This window comes from Baudoinia panamericana, assembly GCF_000338955.1.
Source record: "Baudoinia panamericana UAMH 10762 unplaced genomic scaffold BAUCOscaffold_1, whole genome shotgun sequence".
Taxonomy (NCBI): Eukaryota; Fungi; Ascomycota; class Dothideomycetes; order Mycosphaerellales; family Teratosphaeriaceae; genus Baudoinia; species Baudoinia panamericana.
The window spans coordinates 1,338,160-1,357,123 of NW_006911257.1; the positions used below are offsets into that span (position 1 = coordinate 1,338,160).

The following is an 18,964-nucleotide window of genomic DNA, read 5'->3' on the forward strand; positions in this document are numbered from 1 at the left end:
TATGAGCAGCATGTCCGGGACCCGAGAGGCGGGCTCGATGTTGTAACAGTAGAAAGACACTACAGGCCATGATGAGCCATGACTATCAATATCTCAACTGTCATCATGGCTTGCTACAAGGGCAACCAAGGTTTCTACTGCAATGCATAATGACGTGCATACTTCCCAAAGTGTGCCCAGGTCTACGGGCATCCTTCCGGACGGAAGCGCTTCCTGTCATGACCCGAAGTCCGTGTCGAGTACGCGTAGGAGCAGTTACTAGCGGTTGCTGTGAACCATGGCCGCCCTTGTGGTTTTGCTACTCCGGCGCTGCGCTCCTTTTTGACAGCAGGCCAACTTGAGCTACGTTCTGCTGCCTCTTTAGCATTCGTTTCGTCGGCATCGCTACGATGAAGAGAGCTCTTGGTTTCCTCAGCTCGAAGGCTGGCGTCGGCGCCAGTAAGTCATTGACGGCTCTAGACGAGCCGCAAGCATGTAGGTCTACCGAACAACACCACGGCTGGATGAGGCTAATACACCGTGCCAGTGCAGGATGCAATGGGCGCTGCCGCCCATATCATGAACGATGGTATAGCTGCCCCGCAGAACACATCCCCCGCTCCGGCACACGTGCTGATCTCGGTATAGAGGTAGAGCTGGCTGAGGCGGAGCTCAGCAAGGGTACATCACCCTTCCACAAGGTACGGACTAGGGAGCTTTACAGAGGAGGTGCCGAACGCTGACCGGGCGGTGGTGAAGTAGCTAGGCCTTGCCACCGCACTATTTCTGCGTGCTACGCTAGGCTTTGAGAAGGAGATCATGGAGCAAGCATCGACAAAGCTAGCTGAGGCGGAGGAGGCGGCGTCGGAGCATCAACGGCGAGCAACCAGAGATGCGTCAACAGCCCACCAAAGCAAGATATACCCTGCTGGGTCAGAGTACGCACTGTGCCATGCCGAGGCTCAGCTTATGAGTGCCGTCGTGGGCGTCCTGAACGAGAGCTTTACTGAGAGTCTGAGGGGCTTTTACAAGCTACGGCGGGCGTTCACAACGTTGTACGAGATTAGCGAAGCGGAGAAGAGGTATCTCAGGGCTCATGGGATAGGCGGCATTCCATCCGCCTCTACGTCCAGCAGTGCGGCGACAAACGGCAGCGTCAGCGGTCCCAGCGAAATGTCATCAGCTGAAAGCTCTGGGGTCCTGACTCCAGCCTCGGTCGCTCTTGGGGAAGCGCAGCAAGACGTTGAGAAGCACGGCGTGCACGGTGGGAGCTTGCGAGATGAGGATGATTTAGACGATCTAGATGATGCCGAGCTGCAAAAGCTGAGCGATCTAAGCCTCGAGGACACCATCACAAAGAAGCTGAACGACAGGCTTCCGAACGCACAGCAGCCTCCAAGCACCACGGTGGACTCCAGCTCTTCCGCATCCCAAGCGGAGCATGACCTTGATATTCGAACTATCACTGACGATCCTATCGACCTGTTCATACATGCTGGCACATCACTCTGCTTCGGTCTACTCCAGCTCCTTCTTTCAATGGTCCCACCCGCATTCTCTAGACTGCTCTCAATCTTCTCTTTCCGAGGAGATCGAGAGACGGGGATGCGCATGCTGTGGTCAGCAACCAAGTTCAAGCACAACATCAACGGCGCGATGGCTGGGCTGATCACACTGGGCTTCCATAATGGCGCGATTGCTTTCTGCGACATCCTGCGAAATGACGCACTCCCTGAAGTGCGCTTGAGAGCACTGCTTCGCGACATGCGACAACTTTACCCGAAGTCTAAGCTGTGGCTCTTGGAAGAATCAAGGATGCTCGCCAGAGACCACAATCTACAAGGAGCTGTAGACCTGACGGGCGAGGGCGCCGAGTCGGAGTTGAAGCAGGTCAACGCCCTCCGAGTCTTCGAAAGAGCACTGAATTGCATGTACCTTCACAAGTACGAGGAAAGTGCGGTGCAGTTCATCGACTGCGTCAGCAAAAATTCTTGGTCCCATGCGCTCTATTACTACATTGCCGGATCGTGCTATGTGGAGCTCTATCGGCTAGCAAAGCCGGGAGCACCACAGAAAGCGGCGGAATATGGTGCCAAAGCAGACGAGTACTTACACAAAGTGCCCGAACATACCGGAAAGAAGCGTCTGATGGCGCGTCAGTTGCCATTCGACATCTTCGTCAGCCGCAAGATCACGAAGTGGGATCATCGAGCCAAAGTTCGAAAGTGCGATTTTGTGGATGCGGTCGGTGTCAGTCCGGTTGAGGAGATGGCGTACTTCTGGTCCGGCTATGGCCGCATGGACGAACAGCAGCTCCAGGACTCACTGAGGCGACTCGCATGGTGTGAAGACAGAGAGCTGAATCCACACTGGGAGCAAGAAGGTGCGGATGAGAAGGCCGTTTTGAGCCTGCTAAGAGGGACCATCTTGCGCTTCCTCGGTCAGACTTACGAAGCGAAAAAGGTGTTGACAGAAGGCGTGCTCTGCCACGAACTGGTCTCGATAAAAGCTTGCGATCATCCGGATACATGGCCTTTGCCCGTTGCGCATTACGAAATTGCCGTATGTGACTGGGTGGAGGCCGGAGGCCAAGACGGCGACAAGGCTACATTGCAGCAATGCAGCGAGCAGCTGGCCAAGGTCGAGACTTGGGAATCGTATGAACTCGAGACCCGCATTGGGCTTAAGGTCAGAACAGCCCGGGAGACGCTCAGACGATGCGGGATTGCCAACCCCTAGAGTAGGTTGCCTAGACTGTACGCAGACGGCACCCAAGAAGGGCTTGGAGAGGTGATACCGGCAACCAAGGCCTGATGGTCAATACTGCAGCTGCCGAAGCCACTGCGTGCTAAACTGGAGCGAAAGCTGTATGAGCTTTGCGGTGCCAACAAAGTCAGTGTTGAGACGTCAGAGCTAGACCTCTGCATGAGCTAGGATGAATCATACAAGACGGCCTGCGCAACAAGCTCCTCTCAACAACCGAACCCTATAGATACCTCATTGACATAGCCGGTCTCTGGGAAGGCACAGCGCTCCCAGTAACAATTCACAGATCTTGGCCTTCAGGCAATCGTCTTAGGACAGACCTGCTGGTCAACGTAATGGGTTTGTCGAATGAGCCCTGCGGTACCCAGATAGAAGCCCAGGCGTAAGGCTTAACATCTTCAGAGCGCTTACAAACGCAGAAGGGAAGGCAGCGGGCACTTCCGGGCCCACCTACAAGGCGTACCAATTATGACCGACCAGGGCCAGGACTGAACGCTGCCATTGCAGCGTTCAGTCCCTAAGGAATAAAGCACGCCAAAATCACTGGCATCACACGTTCATTCCTGGTCAAGTGTATTTTCGAAGTCGGTTGTGTGCCATGTAACGCCATTGGACGCCTTGTTCTACTGTGGTAAGCTGATCGCTTGGCGCGCAGCTGTCGGACGACGCGCGCCAGCCAGCCTCTTGAGCGTCCAGACCGTACCTACATATCGTCTGCACCACAAAGGCTCTGTGTGAATGGCGGTGCCCTTAATGTGGTATCTGATAGCCATTGACAGTGCCACGGGACAACATCCTGCCCATCTGCACGCATATTCGACCGTGCCTTCATTTGCGTCGGCAGCTGCTAACCGCTCGATCACTGAGCTGAGAATGTCGGTACATGCTGAGTGCCACCTCCCGCTTGACATTTCCCCTTTTGCATCCACTACGATGGCTGCACTGCGTGAGAAATAGTAGTACAAGTCGACTCCACGCTGCTTGCTGCGCTCGTTCTGAGGTAATGCGCCGAAGCAATTGCGAACCCACACTAATGCCTTGGCGACTGGATCACTTATCATCCACATTTTCCTCGTCTAAGCACACGGTGCCATCAGCCTATCGCAGCCATGTCCGTGGGCTCTGACCAGCCCCAGATTAGATTGGCGATGACACCACACCGTCTTGCGGCTGTTTGCCGGGTGGACCGCGCTACCTCTCAACGTGTCTCCCAACTCCCCGTCCGGCGTCCTGTCTTCCGCACTCACCCTGGCACGTCCCTTTCGGTCGCTCCTTGCTGGCACCACTTTGACGAGCTGATGATTCGAACCGGGGTGTCGCCGTGTCAGTAATGGCCCAAGCGAAAGGCTGATATCAGAGCGCCTTGTGCGCGTTCCACAGTAATAGCGTCAGGTAAGACCTCACTGTTATAGTCAGCGCTCATTCCAACGTATCTACCTCTCTCTTCCCATGCCACTTCCTGCTAAGACAGCCATGGAGCACTCACTCGAGCGCGTTCTTACTGTTCATCAAACCTGTATGGGTGTCACTCGGCTCCCACTCGAGCTGCAACAACAGGTTTTCGCATACCTCGATACAAGATCATTCCATGCCGCGCGCAATGTTTGCAAGTGGTGGAGGTTCGCCTCGCTGGATTCAACCACCTTGGCGAGGCAGTTGAGGAAGCTACCAATTCTTCCTTCAGCCGAAGCAGCTACATCCGCACCGCACGAATTGCAGAAGCTGTGGGATGAGGCCGCTTATACACTTATGCTGGGAACTCGAATCAGCCGAAAGCCTGACATTCAAGGTGTCATGAGCAGCGCGCGAAAGGCCGCATTCAAGATGGGACCGAGAGTCACCGCTGCTGCTAGCGGCAAGCGTACCGTGACAATCAACGACCGCACTATTACCCTGTTCGACACGTCAGGCTCCGAGCAAAGAGTTTTGATGCAGCGACCAGTGAACGATTTGCGGGAGGCTGTGGGCGGAGGGCCATGGCTAAAGGTGCCGCCAACACCATATCATGAAGCTGCGTTATCGTCGGACGGGACACTACTCGCGATCGCACAAGAGCGGATAATACAGATCGTTGACTTGTCTGCGGCACCGGACAGCTTCACGGTTAACGAGCACATCACCAGCGCTACAGGTCACTACATATGCGGCTTGGAGTTTGAGCAGAATGACCACGTCTTGCGTGTACGCTTGAGTGGGAAGGGCGCCGTGCTGTATCTTGGCAGGCCGCTTGCAGCCGTTGACAGCACGGAGCAAGCAACGATTGAGCACTGGAAGAGCAGAGCGGGTCTGCGACATGTCTTTCTGGACTCTAGCCTTCTTAGCGTCGTCACGCAAGCACCGCAGGATGATAGCACAGGCCGCGTCTCTGGCTTGCAGCTCCTGAGGCCATTTGAAGGCGGCTATCTGTTTGCTGCTCAGAAGCACGGCGGCAACGAAAGTAGCCATTACATCATTGGCCATCTGCGAGCATCAGTACCGGCGAATGGGACCGCACTTACCGTCGAGCCCAGAAGTGTGACGGTGCTAGCCAGACTTGAGAGCTTCTTGAGCGCTTGGAACTGGACACTCAACGGCAAGGCTGAAAACGGAATGGGCCTCTGGGAAAACATGCCTAGTGCGCATGAACACCATCCGAACTTCGCTCTGAGTCCGGACGGATCACTAATCGCCATCGCCGAGCGGGATAAGAAGGCTACTAGACCAGTGCCGATGATGCAACTGTTTATGTACCGTTTGCCGAACAAGCACAAGCTCCGTAAGATCTTAGCGGAGGAGGAGCGGAAGAGGGACGGAAGGTGGGCTACGCTCGCTAGCTTTCTCAACCGTGTTGAGCGGAAGAGAAGGCGATCAAGCAGTGACGACGAGGAGATGCTTGAGGTTGGTCTGCAGGAGAAGAAGCATAGTGTTGCGCGTATTCCGCTCTGCTTGGGCACGATTCGTGGTGCTATCATGGATCTCAAGTTCGATGCGGAGCAAGTCAACACACAACAGTATGCGTGCGCGTTACGGCTCCTGGCGACTACAGCCGAGTCGACACAGTCTTGGACGATTGCGCAGACATGATGGGCAAGTCGTCATGATATTGATGCTGTTCGGGATTTGGAGCTTGTGATTCGAGCATTGCGGCGTCCGATACCCACATGGAGGCATGTATGCTTAGCTTTCATATGTCACATCGTTTCTGCACCCGCGGCTGAGGTTCACGTCAACCTTGTAGCTTCCCAAATGTAGCTCACGCCCACAGAGACTGCATAGCTAGCGAAAGCACTACGCGTACGTTCTCCAATAGGCCAACCAACACAATGCAGCGATCGAGCCCACGACAAGTATCAACCTTCGTACCGGACGGACGAACTGTTATGCCATTAGTGTAGGTATTGGTTGGTGGAGATGACCCGTGCAGCTGCTTACGCGTACATCCTGCGGCGCACTCAAGCCATCCTCGAGCTGACGTTCACCTTTCCTCGATACTACAACATCGGAAGCCTTGGGTATCACGTCAATGGCCGAGATGGCGCTGATCGATAGTGAGAAGTCTCCGCTCTGACTGCCGAAGAAGGATCGATTCATCAGACTGAACCGCTTCACTTTCGTGAGATCCAGCGGCTGCGCATCCGGTTTGGGCTTCCCTCGATCTAGCCAAGGTCAGATCAGTGACAGCACATGAGATGCGGAAGAGACTTACAAGTGGCTGTCAAGCTTTTGAATGGTATCACAATCGTTCTGTCTCCAGTCTCACCAGGCACATCCTCAGGCGGAAGCTCGAAGTCGCACTCATATGAAATGGTCGACTGTTCTCGACCGTTTTCGGGGTTACGCTCAAGAAGTTCATCCTTTAGTATGAGTGTGTACCGTTTCTCTGATTGCTATCGTCAGCACGTGAGCAATATTCGGTAAGATGTGAAGCTCACTGTCCCCTTTCTTAACGGCGAGCTTTATGGCGACATAATCGTCAAGGTTCCAGACTTTGTCTTCAGCGGTTGTCCGCTGGCTGGCAAAGCCTGCGCCACCCAGAGTCTTGATGTCGAGGGTACCGCGAAAGGTGGCAAATTGGTCGAAGCAGTCAAGGTAGGACTGTCGTAGATGTTCAGCATGTTAGATGGTGTAACCAGCTCGAGCACGTACCTGACTCTTGCCTCCGCGAACCCGGTCTTCCGATCATATTAGCGTTATTGCGCGGTTTGGCATTCTCGGAAACACTTCGATCGTAGCGCGCTTTTTTGTGCAGAGGTATAACTTACCGTCGGAAGCGCACCATTCGTCTGCGTTCCACCTATTGGCATCACATCTCAACAAGGCTCATGGAACTTCTGGTCGGAGACTGCAACACACTTCTTGGCACCGCCAAATAAATCCAGGCTACGCTGCTCCTTAGTGGCCATGTTTGTGCCCTCAATCCTACAAGACACTCGCAATTGAAGTGAGTTAAATCGCTCTACCTCGTGCCAAAAGTCGCAGAGCGACGATCCCGCCTTGGGTCGCAGATCATTGCCATTTCAAGCGCAGCAAGGCCCACATACGGAGCTTTCTTCCAACTTCAGGCGTCCGGCGACAAGCCACCATTGCGAATGCGACAGGAATACGAGCAGCACACACTCTTGCGAGTCCACAACTCCCGACCACGTTGGATTGTATAACAATTGAGGTACGATGCGGCTGCGGCGGATGTGAGCTGCTACGCGATGTGAATTAGCAATCACCGGTTGGCGTCGGATGTCGGGCGGATTGAAGCGAACGCATCGCTTTCCGTAAAGGGTGTACCCTGATATTTAGTCATGGCATGCTGTTGATCAGGCGAGCCACTAATCATATGGCGTACACTAGGCCACGACGCATCACAGCTCCTTCGTATCGCGTTCACTCGCAAACAGTTTGCGGGGCCACTCCTCTTCCGCGTCCGTCCCCTGCGCGAGCTGTCCTTCTGTTGCCAGCCCTAATCCTGACGCCCACGGCCGGATGCACCTTAACTCCGAGGTCCATGCTTCCATGGAGTTGACGGACTCTTTGCCGTAGCTTTTCTTTGACGTAGCTCTGCAGTTTATGTGCGTTCATAATCACAAGTCCGATCCGGAAATGCCCTGGAGGTTACACTAGCACATGGGCGGTGTTCCCGGAAGTGACGATGGCGTCCAAGGGTAGGTTGACAGGTCCGGTGGTGATCCGGCTTGAGATACGTCGAACGAGTCAGACAAGGGTGGTGTCTGGGGCTTGTATCAGCCAGAGTTCGTTGGCCATGTCGGTGCGCTGTAGCTTCGACTGAAGGGAGGAGGTTGAGGTCTGGTAGTACTCACATATGGATACTCAGCAGCAGTGTCCACGCCTGTAAGCATTCCATAGCTTGTCGAGAAAGGGGATTCGTCATCAGCAAAGTGCTCGCTATAGTATTCGTTCTCCTGCTTGACGTGCGGTCGAGCCATGTTTGGTAGATACGATTGCTGTGGCATCGCAGACATATAGTGCGAGTATGTCGGCATGTCTATAGTGGTGACTGGCATGCTGCAATACGTTACTGGTGGGTCGTAGCTGGCGTAGCCTGCGGTTGCAGTGATTCCGCCAAACTGAAAGGGAGGAGGCGATGTGGACATCTGCCGCGTGTATGTAGTCGAGAACATCGACTCTGTTGGAAGCTGATAATGCTGGTTCAGCGTCTCCGGCGTTCGCTCCCGCCCAATATGGCTGCTGTTCGCTCGCAGCCTCGATGTTGTCGTTGAGGAAGCTTGATCAGAGGTGGCCGCTTCTAGTTGGGCAAGCTCCTCGTGCACCTGCTCTGGCGATGCTGAGCTCGAGCCAGCTCTCCTCTCTAGGTCCTCAAGACGCTTCTTCAGCTTCTTGCCTGTACTTGGTTAGGCTTACGCTCTCCACTAGAAGGGATACCAAGCACAACTCACGGTAGTTGCGCTGAGCGATCCTGTTCTGTATCCTTCTGCGCTCCGCTAGATCTGAGATCTTGGTCCAGTCCTCGTTGGGATTGGCACTCGCGCTGAAAGCGCTGCTCGTACTGTGTGCTGTTGGATACTGCTTTTGTGGTGCGGGTACTGGGTAAGCTGGGTAACTGTAGCTAGCAGACCTCTGCATCGTTCCCCGATCGTACATTGTGACGGACTCGTAAGGGTGACAATGGCAAAGAAAGCAGACGGTGTGGACGTGGTGAAGCAGAAAATGGTAGATGCTGGTTGTGTAGAAGTACAAACCTGTAGGATGCGAAGCACACCACCTTATACAAGTGGCCTCAGGGCACCAGGAGCTCTAAACAGTGCAGAGTGCAGACTCCACGACCCATGCTAGCGTAGTGGCAGCGACCATGTGGGTTCAGTCACCAGTGCGCCCTTCGCCAGCCCCAGGCGCGTTTACGGATCACCCGTGCATGTCGGTGCTAAGGCTGGACCCTAAGAAACTACGGTGACCGACCATGCCAGCCACATGCTTCGCTTGCAAAGCGCAGCGTAACCCGAAATGGTGCAGGGCTGAGGAACGAGGAGACCTGCGAGCTCCCCGCGCATCGGTCGCAAGCTAAGACGGCCCGGCGTGCAGAATCCGATGACAAAGAAGGCCCGCCGTAACATAGAATAGTACTGATCATTCATTGCAGGGGACAAGACTACTGCTATCCGAATCTGTCCATAGCGCGGTGTCATAGCACAAATTGCTGATGTTGCATGGGTGGACTGTGGTATGGCGCCATTCCGAAGCATTTGACAGAGCGAGCAATTATCTCACAGGAGTAGCTGGAAGGGATTCGAGCGGTTGCCGCAGTTGGCCAGCAACCCACTGTGCATGCTTCCTTCCCGCTTCCACAGGCTGCCAGGTAAGGAGCCTTTCTGCTTGGAGGTACGACCACTTTCTGGTGCAAACCATATGGATGTGCCCTACCCGAGGTTGAGGGTCCAGTGCAATTGAAAGACGAATCGCGTGGTGCCAGGACGCCTGACCGATCCGGCAAGCATTGGCATCGCGTGAGAGCTTGCGTCGCCAACAAGTGGCTCCGCCATAGAGCACTCGCAATCTTCTCTTCACAACACACCGCTTTAGTGTGGTTTCAATTAACTGGAAACATGCTGACATTGTTCACGGAAGGACGGGACCCGCCGCTGTTGCCTTTTGTCATGGTCGCCGCGTATAGAACTTTGGTAAGCACCCAAATTTGGAAGCACGAAATGCCAAGCCTGTAGGGCTGCAAGGCTGTTCACGGAGTGCTTGCAGTGCTTGCAGTGAGATCTCTATCTCAAACGGCCCTCTCTCCACGTGGCTGTCTCATCGGTCAGCCATGACAATGGGCAGTACCGACGTCAGCAGTCCATACGCGGAGCACATTCGGCAGTAGATGGGAAGTTAACCTGGAATCACGAATGTGTTGGATACAGAGACCCTCGCACTGAGCGCAATGTGATTAGTCTGCATCGGGCAAGCGGTCGCTTCGGCATTCGAGTCTTCAGCCGCGCGATCGCATGACGGAGCGCTTCGACAGTGTCCACTACCTCCAACTTACGTGCGAAAGCAAGTCAACTTTGTGATCGCAACGTCGGTCCGTGTCAACGACCGCGGGTGGGGACTTCTGGCAGTAGCTGCACCGCTCATCGGCCAGTAGTTTGTGGTGTGACCGCGGCTGGACAGGGTGACATTATCGGACTTCGGGCTGCCCGGTCCTGCACGCCGCCTCTCACGACATTACGACACTTTGGATCCAATACTGGAATGTGAATGCGGCGCAACACTTGGCCTGGCACTGAGGATGTTCGTTGTCGGGCGCTACAGAATCTTTCCGGTTTGTGGAAGCGTAGTAACCCAAACGGGCAGTGCAACAGCGAGAGAAGCAGCATAGAAGCTTACAGTGCGTTGCAGGCACGCCGCAGGTAGCGCGTCAGCAGTATGCTTTGCCCATTCGCCTATCGTACATACTTGCCAAATGCCATTGCCCGAAGAGCCGCATCTCTGCCGCTACTTTACAACGTGGTGCTTTCGGCGTGCCAATGATAACAGCCAGAATTGCAGCGTCAGCAGGAGGCTGCAAGAGCATCTGGAACTCGTCTGGAGTCTCCGCGCAGACATGCTTGTCCAAAAACAGCTCTACGCAACATCTCATTCACGCTACAATAGCTGGCAGTTCCACGGTCTTCCCACCGTTAGTAAGAGTGCTCAGTCAACTAGTCAGCCTTCTGCAGGTCCACCATTACAGGCGCGTACCCTGCGTCTTATTGTCCATCGCGCTTGGTGCTTCAACAACTATACGATGCTAGACCGGAAACACCTTTAGCACAGTCTGGCTGGAAGCATGACCCATCTTTTCACCAATCTTGTGACATCGTTGTCTGCAAACCGCTTCATTAGCTGCGCTTGGTTCATCTGCGCGGTAAGCTAAGTGAAGACGCTATCTGGGAGCACGCACGTACAACATATTGCGGTGCCACAGTCCGCAACCTCAGCACTAGCCTGTCCGTGCTCAACTGGTCTCGAGATGAGTTCAACGTTCTGCGCGTATTCTCGGACAGCATGCCTGCTTATGGGAAAGCTTGAGAGTTAGTACTACGGGACAGCCATGTCTTCGTCCACGACGCGCGAAACTTGACACTCATACAGAAGGCCCCGTTTGAGCAGATGTACGACGAATAGAGGGGCGCTGTGTCGGGCACACAAGGCTGATCGTGATTATAGCCCCAGCCGACCGAATTGGGATGATCAAGCGTCGCGCATCAGTTTGCCCGCCGACTGTCTTCTCTGCTTACTATCGGTCAGTCTTCTCGGCACTTCTATGCATTGTTTCCTATCACGTACGAGCTGCGGTAAGCCGAGCAGAGCATTGCCGGGCTATGAATGAGGCAATCTGTGTGCTTCTGGCAATGTTCACATGTCCATTGACCGGGTATACTGTGTGGGTTAGGTCCTCCCATTGCAGAAGACCATAACTTCGTGGCAGTATGGACTCCACAGCCTGCTGCCTTGAGGAGCAGAGTCTCCGAGCAAACGATCAGGATGCTGTCGTCCCGCCTCGTCGTAGCGAAATTCATGGTTGGTGCAGCATTTACAGATGTCAGCCCGTGGAGGTCTGGTTCTGCAGGCTGCGGCCGAAGGGCCACAGGCCATGTGCAGGTAGCGGCGTCATTATTTCCACGCGGCTCCACCAACGGCAATACGACGGACGATGGACCGCCAACACGGCTTACCATTACTTACGACGCTCGCGGCTGCAAGAGTCCGCGCACGGCCTGCGTTGTACTGGGATGGCCGAGAGCAATGTCGCAGGTTATTCTGAGGGCTCAGTCAGCGGCGTTGCGGTACACTTTCTTAGCCTTTCGCAGGCAGCTCCACTGGCGTAAGACATGGCGGTGCTTCAGCTGGCCATGATCATATCGGCCAACATTGACGGCTTCTTCGTCTACGCGACGATTACGTGGGTACTCCTTGCACGCTTCGGTTCCCTCCACACTCCGATCACGGCTCAACCATCCTGCAAGAACTGGCACGGTCATCCTCATAGCCGTCTATGCTGGAGATCGAGAATGTTGTTGTAACGCGCCTGTTGACTGTACTGTTTGTCCAGGGCACGTTAAACGGGGGACAGAGTCTTGCACGACTTGTGTAGACTGTAATGCTTCATGGAAATTGCGGAATGCCCGACAAATGTTGACGAAGCTTCAGCGGTCAACACTGTTGCGTGCTGCTGGTGTGACCTTGCTTCATGGTAAGTTTACCTAATGGCAGGATACCCGTTCACAGTCACTTTTAAGCTGGAGTTAGGTACGGTCAGGCTCTGTAGGGATAAGGGCGAACTCTTTGACAACACCATGCGGCCAGAATCATCTGCAGCAGCAGAACCATATTGCCGCTTTCGGCTTGGGACACAGCTGGCTTCCTTCGCGCAAAAGCGGTTCCTAGACCTTGGATGTTCTGACTGTTGAAGCATTCGAGGTGCCAATGCAGCTCTAAGACTGTAACCACAGCAGCACACGGAGCAGAGACTGTAGCTTGCACCACTCACACTGCTTCCAACTCGTGGTTGCATTTACAGCGGCGAACGTTCCTAATCCCAAGAGATCGCTGAAGGGCTTTGAGAATGCAGCCGAGTCCGTTACTCTCCGGATTCCCTTGAAGCAGGGGGCCTCTGAACAAAGCCTAATAAGGATGGTATCGCATTGCGGCTTAACACCCACTCCATCTTCAGATAGCATTGGGGCTGGTAACACGGGTTGCATACCACCGACAAGCATAACTGGTGAACCCACGTGGTGACAATACAGCATTCCTTTGGCCTCTTAAGCACTAAACCGCGGGGTGGGCCGATGCATGCGTGCTGAAGTCCGGTGCAGATGTGGGAGAACGAAACCTATGCCACTGCCATGACATGAATAGGCCGCTCCTGTCCTCAGCATCAGTGCCAGTGGCGAGCATCACTTGCATTCAGTACATCGTATAGTATCATGCACCGAAGCACCCTTCACTGAAAGGTATCTTACGCCCAATGTGGAACATTTCAGATAGGCGTCGTTGTTGAATCGAGCAACAATCGCGAAGCACGCTACCCCTCATACCCCGGACTTCAGAAATGCGGAGAAGGGTGGCCCCGTCGGATCCGAGCGCTGGGTGTCGCGTGCTCATGCTCCCCCTGTCGCGTGACCATCGAGGTCTCGTGCAACGTCTAAGGTCGAGCTCGACATCAGCCCCTCCTGGAGCTTCCTTGATGATCAGGGTGAGCTCTCGCTTCCCTCCTCCTCCCTACCCACCATCTTCTGTACCTGACTACTGCAGCCTTTGTATCAACCCATTGCAAGGAGCTCGATCTTCATCTTCGTCATACAGAAGTGACCACAATGGCAGCTGAAGTGCAAGAACACACCAGTGCCGATCTTAGTAAGGTCGACTCGGCCATTGATGATGCTCCGGCATCACCCACGGAGAGCAAGATCAAGCATCGGCGTACGAGCAGTACCGTCAGCGGCGTCTTCAACATCAATGATCTCGGTTCGTTTTCGTCTTATGGTTTTGCCGCACGAGCTGTCTTGCTGACGTACGAATGCTGCAGAGAAGGAGAACGTCGAGCTGAAGATTGCCCCGGAGACACAGAAGCTCAACTGGTAAGCTATGGTCGATCATCGGCCCTGCGCTCTTTGAGCTCTCTCACACACTTACACCGCTCTAGGAAGATTAACAGCTCACCGTCAACGATTGAAGATAAGGAAGTTTTGAAGAAGCTCCTCACCACTCCGCCCATCAAGAAGATCGATCTCCACTTCCCGCTCGGCCTTGAGGTCACGGCACGAAACTTGAAAGGTGTCACCATCAAGGATGCCTGCGATGCCATCTATAAGGCGTACAAGAAGCGGGTAAGCTGCGTCCCCATTGGCCCCAAAGTATTGCTCATCTCTAATTGTTCGTCCGCGTCAGGCCGATGATGAGCTCGAGGCGCCTTACCTTGCAGGATTCGAATGGGATCGTGAGGAGTGTTACACGAGATTTATCGTGCACCAGAAAAAGACGGGTGACGTGGTGTCAAGCGGCAGCAGCAAGAAGAAGAAGGCCAAAGGTGGTGAGGAGGAATAGGCCAGGTTCCGTAGCACTGTGCGCTGTGATTCGTAGTCAACGGCTACCACTCGCTTCAGCCGTGACACGATCCGCGCCATCTGGCGTCGACAGGACAATGTTCCTTAATCGTACGGCGACGGACTGGACGTCCCTAGGCAGACGTGGGCAAATTGTGTTGCTGGTAGACCCAGATCATGTTGGTGATCGCAATCAACCTGTCTCCGCGTCAGCTGTCCGAGGAGATCATTAGCGCGTGCGAAATGTTGTGCCACAGGGAAATCACAAACAAGGGGTGAGAGCAGACCAGTGCACCACGTGGTACAGGGCAACCTTGGGACCAACGATGCATTACCGTCTCCCAGGTATGGAAGGAAAGCAGCGTGAGGAGCATTCGTTATCATTGACTCGATGCCATCTACACCGTGTCCGCCTAAAACCGCTAGAGTGGTATCATAGATTGCTATCTGAACATTAGGAGAGAGCCACAGGACGCGTCTATACAGTGCCTGGACCCAGTTGTAATCGTCGCCAATGAATGGTGCGAGACAAAGCCATGCACAAGGCGGCAGCACTTCAGTCTCACATGAGCGAGCCGCTGTATTAGTCTGAGCATCAATTGCAGTTGGCCAGTGGCTGGTGTCTGCTGTACCTTCGTCATCGCGAAGGTATGAATTAGTAGATTAGGGAGTGGTCTCACGGGCCGTGTAACGACTCGTTGGTAGCGAACCTGCGCTGAGACCTGTTTGAGCGAGTATGGTAGATCTCCCAATCTTCTGCTGGAAGTTGCCGAGTGCGTCATCATGCCTATGCTGCCGTCTCAACAGCAGCCTTGGGTGTAGTGATAGCGCCTGAGCTCAGCGAGCTGCTAGCCTTCTCAACTTCTGCCTTTGCTGATTTGTTGGTAGGCACGTCGTCGATGGAGCTTGCTGGGGTGTTCGTTGCTTTGGTCTCGGAGTCGGAGCTTGCCGAAGAGTCCGCCTTGACCGCCAAGTCAGAGCTTGCCGGCGAGACGCTCTTCGGTATTCCTGCAACGTCCATGTCACGCGGCTTCTCAGCCAGCCAGTGATAGCAAGTAGTGATGAGTCGTGATCGATCTGCCTCGATGAAGGCATCGCTGTCCTGCGAAAAGCGATTGAACAGGGTTTTGAAATGAGCTGGGAGTAGCCCAACATTGACGAGGCTAAAGGTTGCCCACTTGGCGGTTCCGAAGTAGCCCTTTGCGATTTCGAGCAATGGTGCTTGCAGGCCGTCGATGCTTGCATTGTTGTGGCGTATGATGCGGAACCCTGCAGACTCCAGGTCGCGGCACATTGACTCTGGTGTCGGAGTGCCGACAGCGCCGATCAATGGCTTGACACAGCGCATGAGCTCCCTGTGATGTGGATCTTGTGGATTGTAAGCGTTCAAGCTGACCCAGTCAAGAAGCGAGATGCGTGCGCCAGGCTTCAGGACGCGGTAGACCTCACTGGCCAGCTTTGGAATGTCTTTGCACAAGCTAAAAGCCTGAATCTGATAGAAGCCGTCGAAGTGGGCGTCGGGGAGCGGGAGCGGCAATTCATTGAAGTCCTTTCGCACGAATTCATTACTGAAGTGACATTGCTCATTATATGCTTTTGCGCTTGCAACCTGATCCGCATCAATGTTAATGCCAGTGACTTGAGCGCCACACAGGAGAGACATATGTGCTGCAACCCGACCACGACCGCATCCTAGATCCAGAAGCTTTGGATTCGATGGCAATTGAAGCTCCTCGGCGATGCTCTCCTCATACAAGATTTGATTGCCGGTGATACCCTCGTTCGAGTCCATGATCGGCGGTATGTACATCTTCTCGAGCTCGCCGATGGCGCAAAGGTGATTAAGCACCCGGTAGTAGTTGGATAAGCATTCGCCAACCTTCTCCTGGTAGTTCGGACCAAGAGTTTCAACCATTTGCTTTTCATCCTGCCAGTCAAGGTCATAGATGACATAAGACTGCATAAATGAATCGACTTGCTCCGGAGTCAGATCTCTCAGCTGGCAAAAGGATCGGTATGCGGTGTCCAGCCGTTGGAAGAGCCCGGGTCGGCCTGTGCCTTTGGCGAGGTCTGCCTTGGTCATAGAAGCGATCGCAGCCTGAGGTTCAGACATGAGGTTCGCAGCCATGATGTACGCAGACTGAGAGACTGGGACTGCAGATGTTCGAATGGCGAGCGATGAAAGAGCCCGCAGGTGGCGCCTCGATTATCCGCTCGCTGCAAGTAATGACACCCTAACGCGAAATCGCGTTCACCAATTCCTTCAAGTCCCGCCACGTGCTACGCGTATAGGACGTCGAATATGCTTCGCGTTTGTCGGAATGGAGAATGAGCGTGAGTGAGCGAGTGTGAAGACGCGACACCCGCGGCTAAGAAATCCTTCGCTAGCAGTGGCTTACAGAACTCTATCACGTGCACTTGAACGCGAAGGACGTTGGCGCGTGTCATTAGAGGGAAGGGATTTTATGGCGCGGACTCGGTGATTATGGAGGCTTTAGCGCGAGGCAGACGTTGAGAGTTGCCCGAGTCGGTGAAGGACAGTTTCAACCCAATTACTAAGCCTGACTTGGTTAAGCAAATAGTCGAACTAGTGTTCGACCTGAAGTGAATGTGGCGACTCCGGTCCGCGACAGCATTTGCAGACAATGTTAGTCGCCAAAAGCATATGCCGCAGGTTCTCTCCCTCCCAACAAGGGAAGAGATTTGGCTGCCGAGGCCGTAGACGCAACGACTCGAAGTCGTCGATGAAGCTGCAGCCCTACATTTCCCGCCTGCCGCTCGAGCCGCAATCGAACCACGAATGAGATCGGCCACGGAAGGCCGCTATCGCCGCTCGCTCTATGGACGCTTTATGCAAGCATGGCGATGGCTATCTTCTCTTTTAGGAGTGCAAATCATAGCAAAGCAATGTAGAATGGGACGTGTTCCTGTACGCCATTGATCATATCGCAACGTGTGCAATCAGTCGAGTCTACATGAAGGTGAAGAGACGCTGTTACCTTGGGTACCGTGGCCCTGTTCGCGAGAGTAAGCCTGCATCGGCTTTATCTGCACGTACAGACTCAATACAATCATGGAGGAGCGGAGCCGCATACCGCCTGGGGTCCCTCGACGCGATCCGACCACATCCTATTGGCAAGTGCCGCCATCCGACATAGCGTCTCTGCGAAGCACGGCGGAATTGCCAACTACCGCAGACTATGTGATTGTCGGTTCGGGTGTTAGCGGATCGTGCATCGCTTTCAACCTTCTCTCGCAGCTGCCGGGTGCCAGAGTGGTGATGCTGGAGGCGAGGCAAGCGGTCAGCGGTGCCACTGGACGTAACGGTGGTCACACAAAGGCCTCTTCGTACCGTAGCTTCCTTGACCACGAGCGAGAGCTAGGCACCGCTGAGGCCGTAAAGATTGCAAGGCTTCAGTATGCCAATATTGTGGCGACCCATGCTTTGGCCCGCGAACACGGCATTAGCTGCGCTTCAACGATGTGTAGTACCGTAGACATTATATACAGTCAAACTCACCTGTCACTAGGGCGTAAAGCTATAGAAAGGATGCGGCAAGTCATGGGCGAGGATGATCCGGCTGCCCAGTATAGCATTTGGACTGCAGCAGAAGCAGCCAAGCAGTTTCGTACGCCGAACGCATTGGGTGCTTTTGAATCCATGGCTGGTAGTCTGAGTGCTTACGACTTCACCACTGGGGTGTTGAAACTATCGCTGTCATTGGGCCTGAACCTACAAACTGCCACGCCAGCTGAGTGTATAAGGCCCGAGATGGTTGAGGGTCAGACGCAGTGGACAGTGAGTACCGCACGAGGCTCTATCAAGACTGCGAATCTTGTGCTGGCCACCAACGGGTACACCGCGCATTTACTGCCTGAGATGCAAGGCATCATAGTGCCGCTGCACGGCCAGATCGTTGCTCAGCGTCCCGGAAGCGGTCTGCCACAGACAGGTTTAAAGCACACATATTCCTTCATCCAAGAGAGCGGATACGAATACATGATTAGCCGGCCACCAAGCTCCTTCGATCCAGGCACGATTGTCATTGGAGGCGGAATCTGGCAGCTGCCAAATGACGGAGCTTCAAGGTATGGCGAGACGGACGACTCCTCGCTGGAACCGACAATTACCTCCTACCTTCGCAAATGCACGGCAGATTACTTCGGACCAAATTGGGGTTCTGACCACCCACAAGGCCGCGTCAAGAAAGAGTGGAGCGGAATCATGGGTGCTTCCGCAGATGGACTTCCGTATGTTGGTGCGTGGCCGGATAAGCCAGGCCTCTGGATCTCGGCAGCGTTCAACGGCCATGGTATGGTGTGGTGTTTGAAGGCAGCTGAGGCGCTCGTAGGATTGATGACTGGCAACGAAGCTGAGCGTAGAGTCGTACAGCATTGGTTCCCACGATCGGCCATTATCAGCAATTTGCGCATGGCGCGCAAGTTCACCGGTAGGAAGGATTTGAAGGCCCCCGGAGAAGCAGCCTTTGGAGAAAGGAGCCGACTTTAATATGAGTTGCGCTGCATCATCCCATCTCCGACATTCTAGAAGGCGGTGAGCGCGATGAATACGTGTCAGATTTCAGTAGAGTATATGATACACTGGTGCATACTCTGTGCAGCTTCTCAATACTGGTAGCTGTAGTTGTCACACGCAGCCCATAATTAGAAAGAGTCTTCATTCATAC

The 18,964-nt window shown here is 54.3% G+C and overlaps 9 protein-coding genes across 9 annotated transcripts; 5 read left to right on the plus strand and 4 right to left on the minus strand.

The window, feature by feature from the left end:
* The first annotated feature begins 32 nt into the window (after positions 1-32).
* Positions 33-3,043, plus strand: BAUCODRAFT_191233 (uncharacterized protein). The gene is made up of 4 exons (XM_007673984.1): positions 33-474; positions 527-568; positions 628-680; positions 742-3,043. The coding sequence occupies exons 1-4, from the start codon at positions 390-392 to the stop codon at positions 2,716-2,718; spliced, it is 2,157 nt and encodes a 718-aa protein (XP_007672174.1). The 5' UTR covers positions 33-389; the 3' UTR covers positions 2,719-3,043.
* Positions 3,044-4,263: 1,220 nt separating this feature from the next.
* BAUCODRAFT_61022 (uncharacterized protein) lies at positions 4,264-5,808 on the plus strand (the record flags this gene model as incomplete). Its single annotated transcript, XM_007673985.1, has 1 exon — positions 4,264-5,808. The coding sequence occupies one exon, from the start codon at positions 4,264-4,266 to the stop codon at positions 5,806-5,808; it is 1,545 nt and encodes a 514-aa protein (XP_007672175.1).
* A 302-nt stretch (positions 5,809-6,110) lies between these two features.
* Positions 6,111-7,127, minus strand: BAUCODRAFT_20966 (uncharacterized protein; the record flags this gene model as incomplete). Its single annotated transcript, XM_007673986.1, has 7 exons — positions 6,111-6,148; positions 6,177-6,380; positions 6,431-6,604; positions 6,657-6,819; positions 6,871-6,896; positions 6,987-7,018; positions 7,078-7,127. The coding sequence occupies 7 exons, from the start codon at positions 7,125-7,127 to the stop codon at positions 6,111-6,113; spliced, it is 687 nt and encodes a 228-aa protein (XP_007672176.1).
* An 831-nt stretch (positions 7,128-7,958) lies between these two features.
* BAUCODRAFT_118710 (uncharacterized protein) lies at positions 7,959-8,838 on the minus strand (the record flags this gene model as incomplete). Its single annotated transcript, XM_007673987.1, has 2 exons — positions 7,959-8,578; positions 8,634-8,838. 2 exons carry the CDS (start codon positions 8,836-8,838, stop codon positions 7,959-7,961), a joined length of 825 nt encoding a protein of 274 aa, XP_007672177.1.
* Positions 8,839-10,648: 1,810 nt separating this feature from the next.
* Positions 10,649-10,996, plus strand: BAUCODRAFT_118711 (uncharacterized protein; the record flags this gene model as incomplete). Its single annotated transcript, XM_007673988.1, has 1 exon — positions 10,649-10,996. One exon carries the CDS (start codon positions 10,649-10,651, stop codon positions 10,994-10,996), a length of 348 nt encoding a protein of 115 aa, XP_007672178.1.
* A 246-nt stretch (positions 10,997-11,242) lies between these two features.
* BAUCODRAFT_191208 (uncharacterized protein) lies at positions 11,243-12,170 on the minus strand. The gene has a single exon (XM_007673989.1). The coding sequence runs from the start codon at positions 11,904-11,906 to the stop codon at positions 11,490-11,492; it is 417 nt and encodes a 138-aa protein (XP_007672179.1). The 5' UTR covers positions 11,907-12,170; the 3' UTR covers positions 11,243-11,489.
* A 1,064-nt stretch (positions 12,171-13,234) lies between these two features.
* On the plus strand, positions 13,235-14,329 carry BAUCODRAFT_191829 (uncharacterized protein). The gene is made up of 5 exons (XM_007673990.1): positions 13,235-13,426; positions 13,486-13,698; positions 13,760-13,811; positions 13,877-14,060; positions 14,122-14,329. The coding sequence occupies exons 2-5, from the start codon at positions 13,548-13,550 to the stop codon at positions 14,275-14,277; spliced, it is 543 nt and encodes a 180-aa protein (XP_007672180.1). The 5' UTR covers positions 13,235-13,426; positions 13,486-13,547; the 3' UTR covers positions 14,278-14,329.
* Positions 14,330-15,063: 734 nt separating this feature from the next.
* Positions 15,064-16,359, minus strand: BAUCODRAFT_61348 (uncharacterized protein; the record flags this gene model as incomplete). The annotated part of the gene is made up of 1 exon (XM_007673991.1): positions 15,064-16,359. One exon carries the CDS (start codon positions 16,357-16,359, stop codon positions 15,064-15,066), a length of 1,296 nt encoding a protein of 431 aa, XP_007672181.1.
* A 517-nt stretch (positions 16,360-16,876) lies between these two features.
* On the plus strand, positions 16,877-18,947 carry BAUCODRAFT_191201 (uncharacterized protein). Its single transcript, XM_007673992.1, has one exon. It carries the CDS (start codon positions 17,350-17,352, stop codon positions 18,784-18,786), a length of 1,437 nt encoding a protein of 478 aa, XP_007672182.1. The 5' UTR covers positions 16,877-17,349; the 3' UTR covers positions 18,787-18,947.
* Positions 18,948-18,964: the final 17 nt, after the last annotated feature.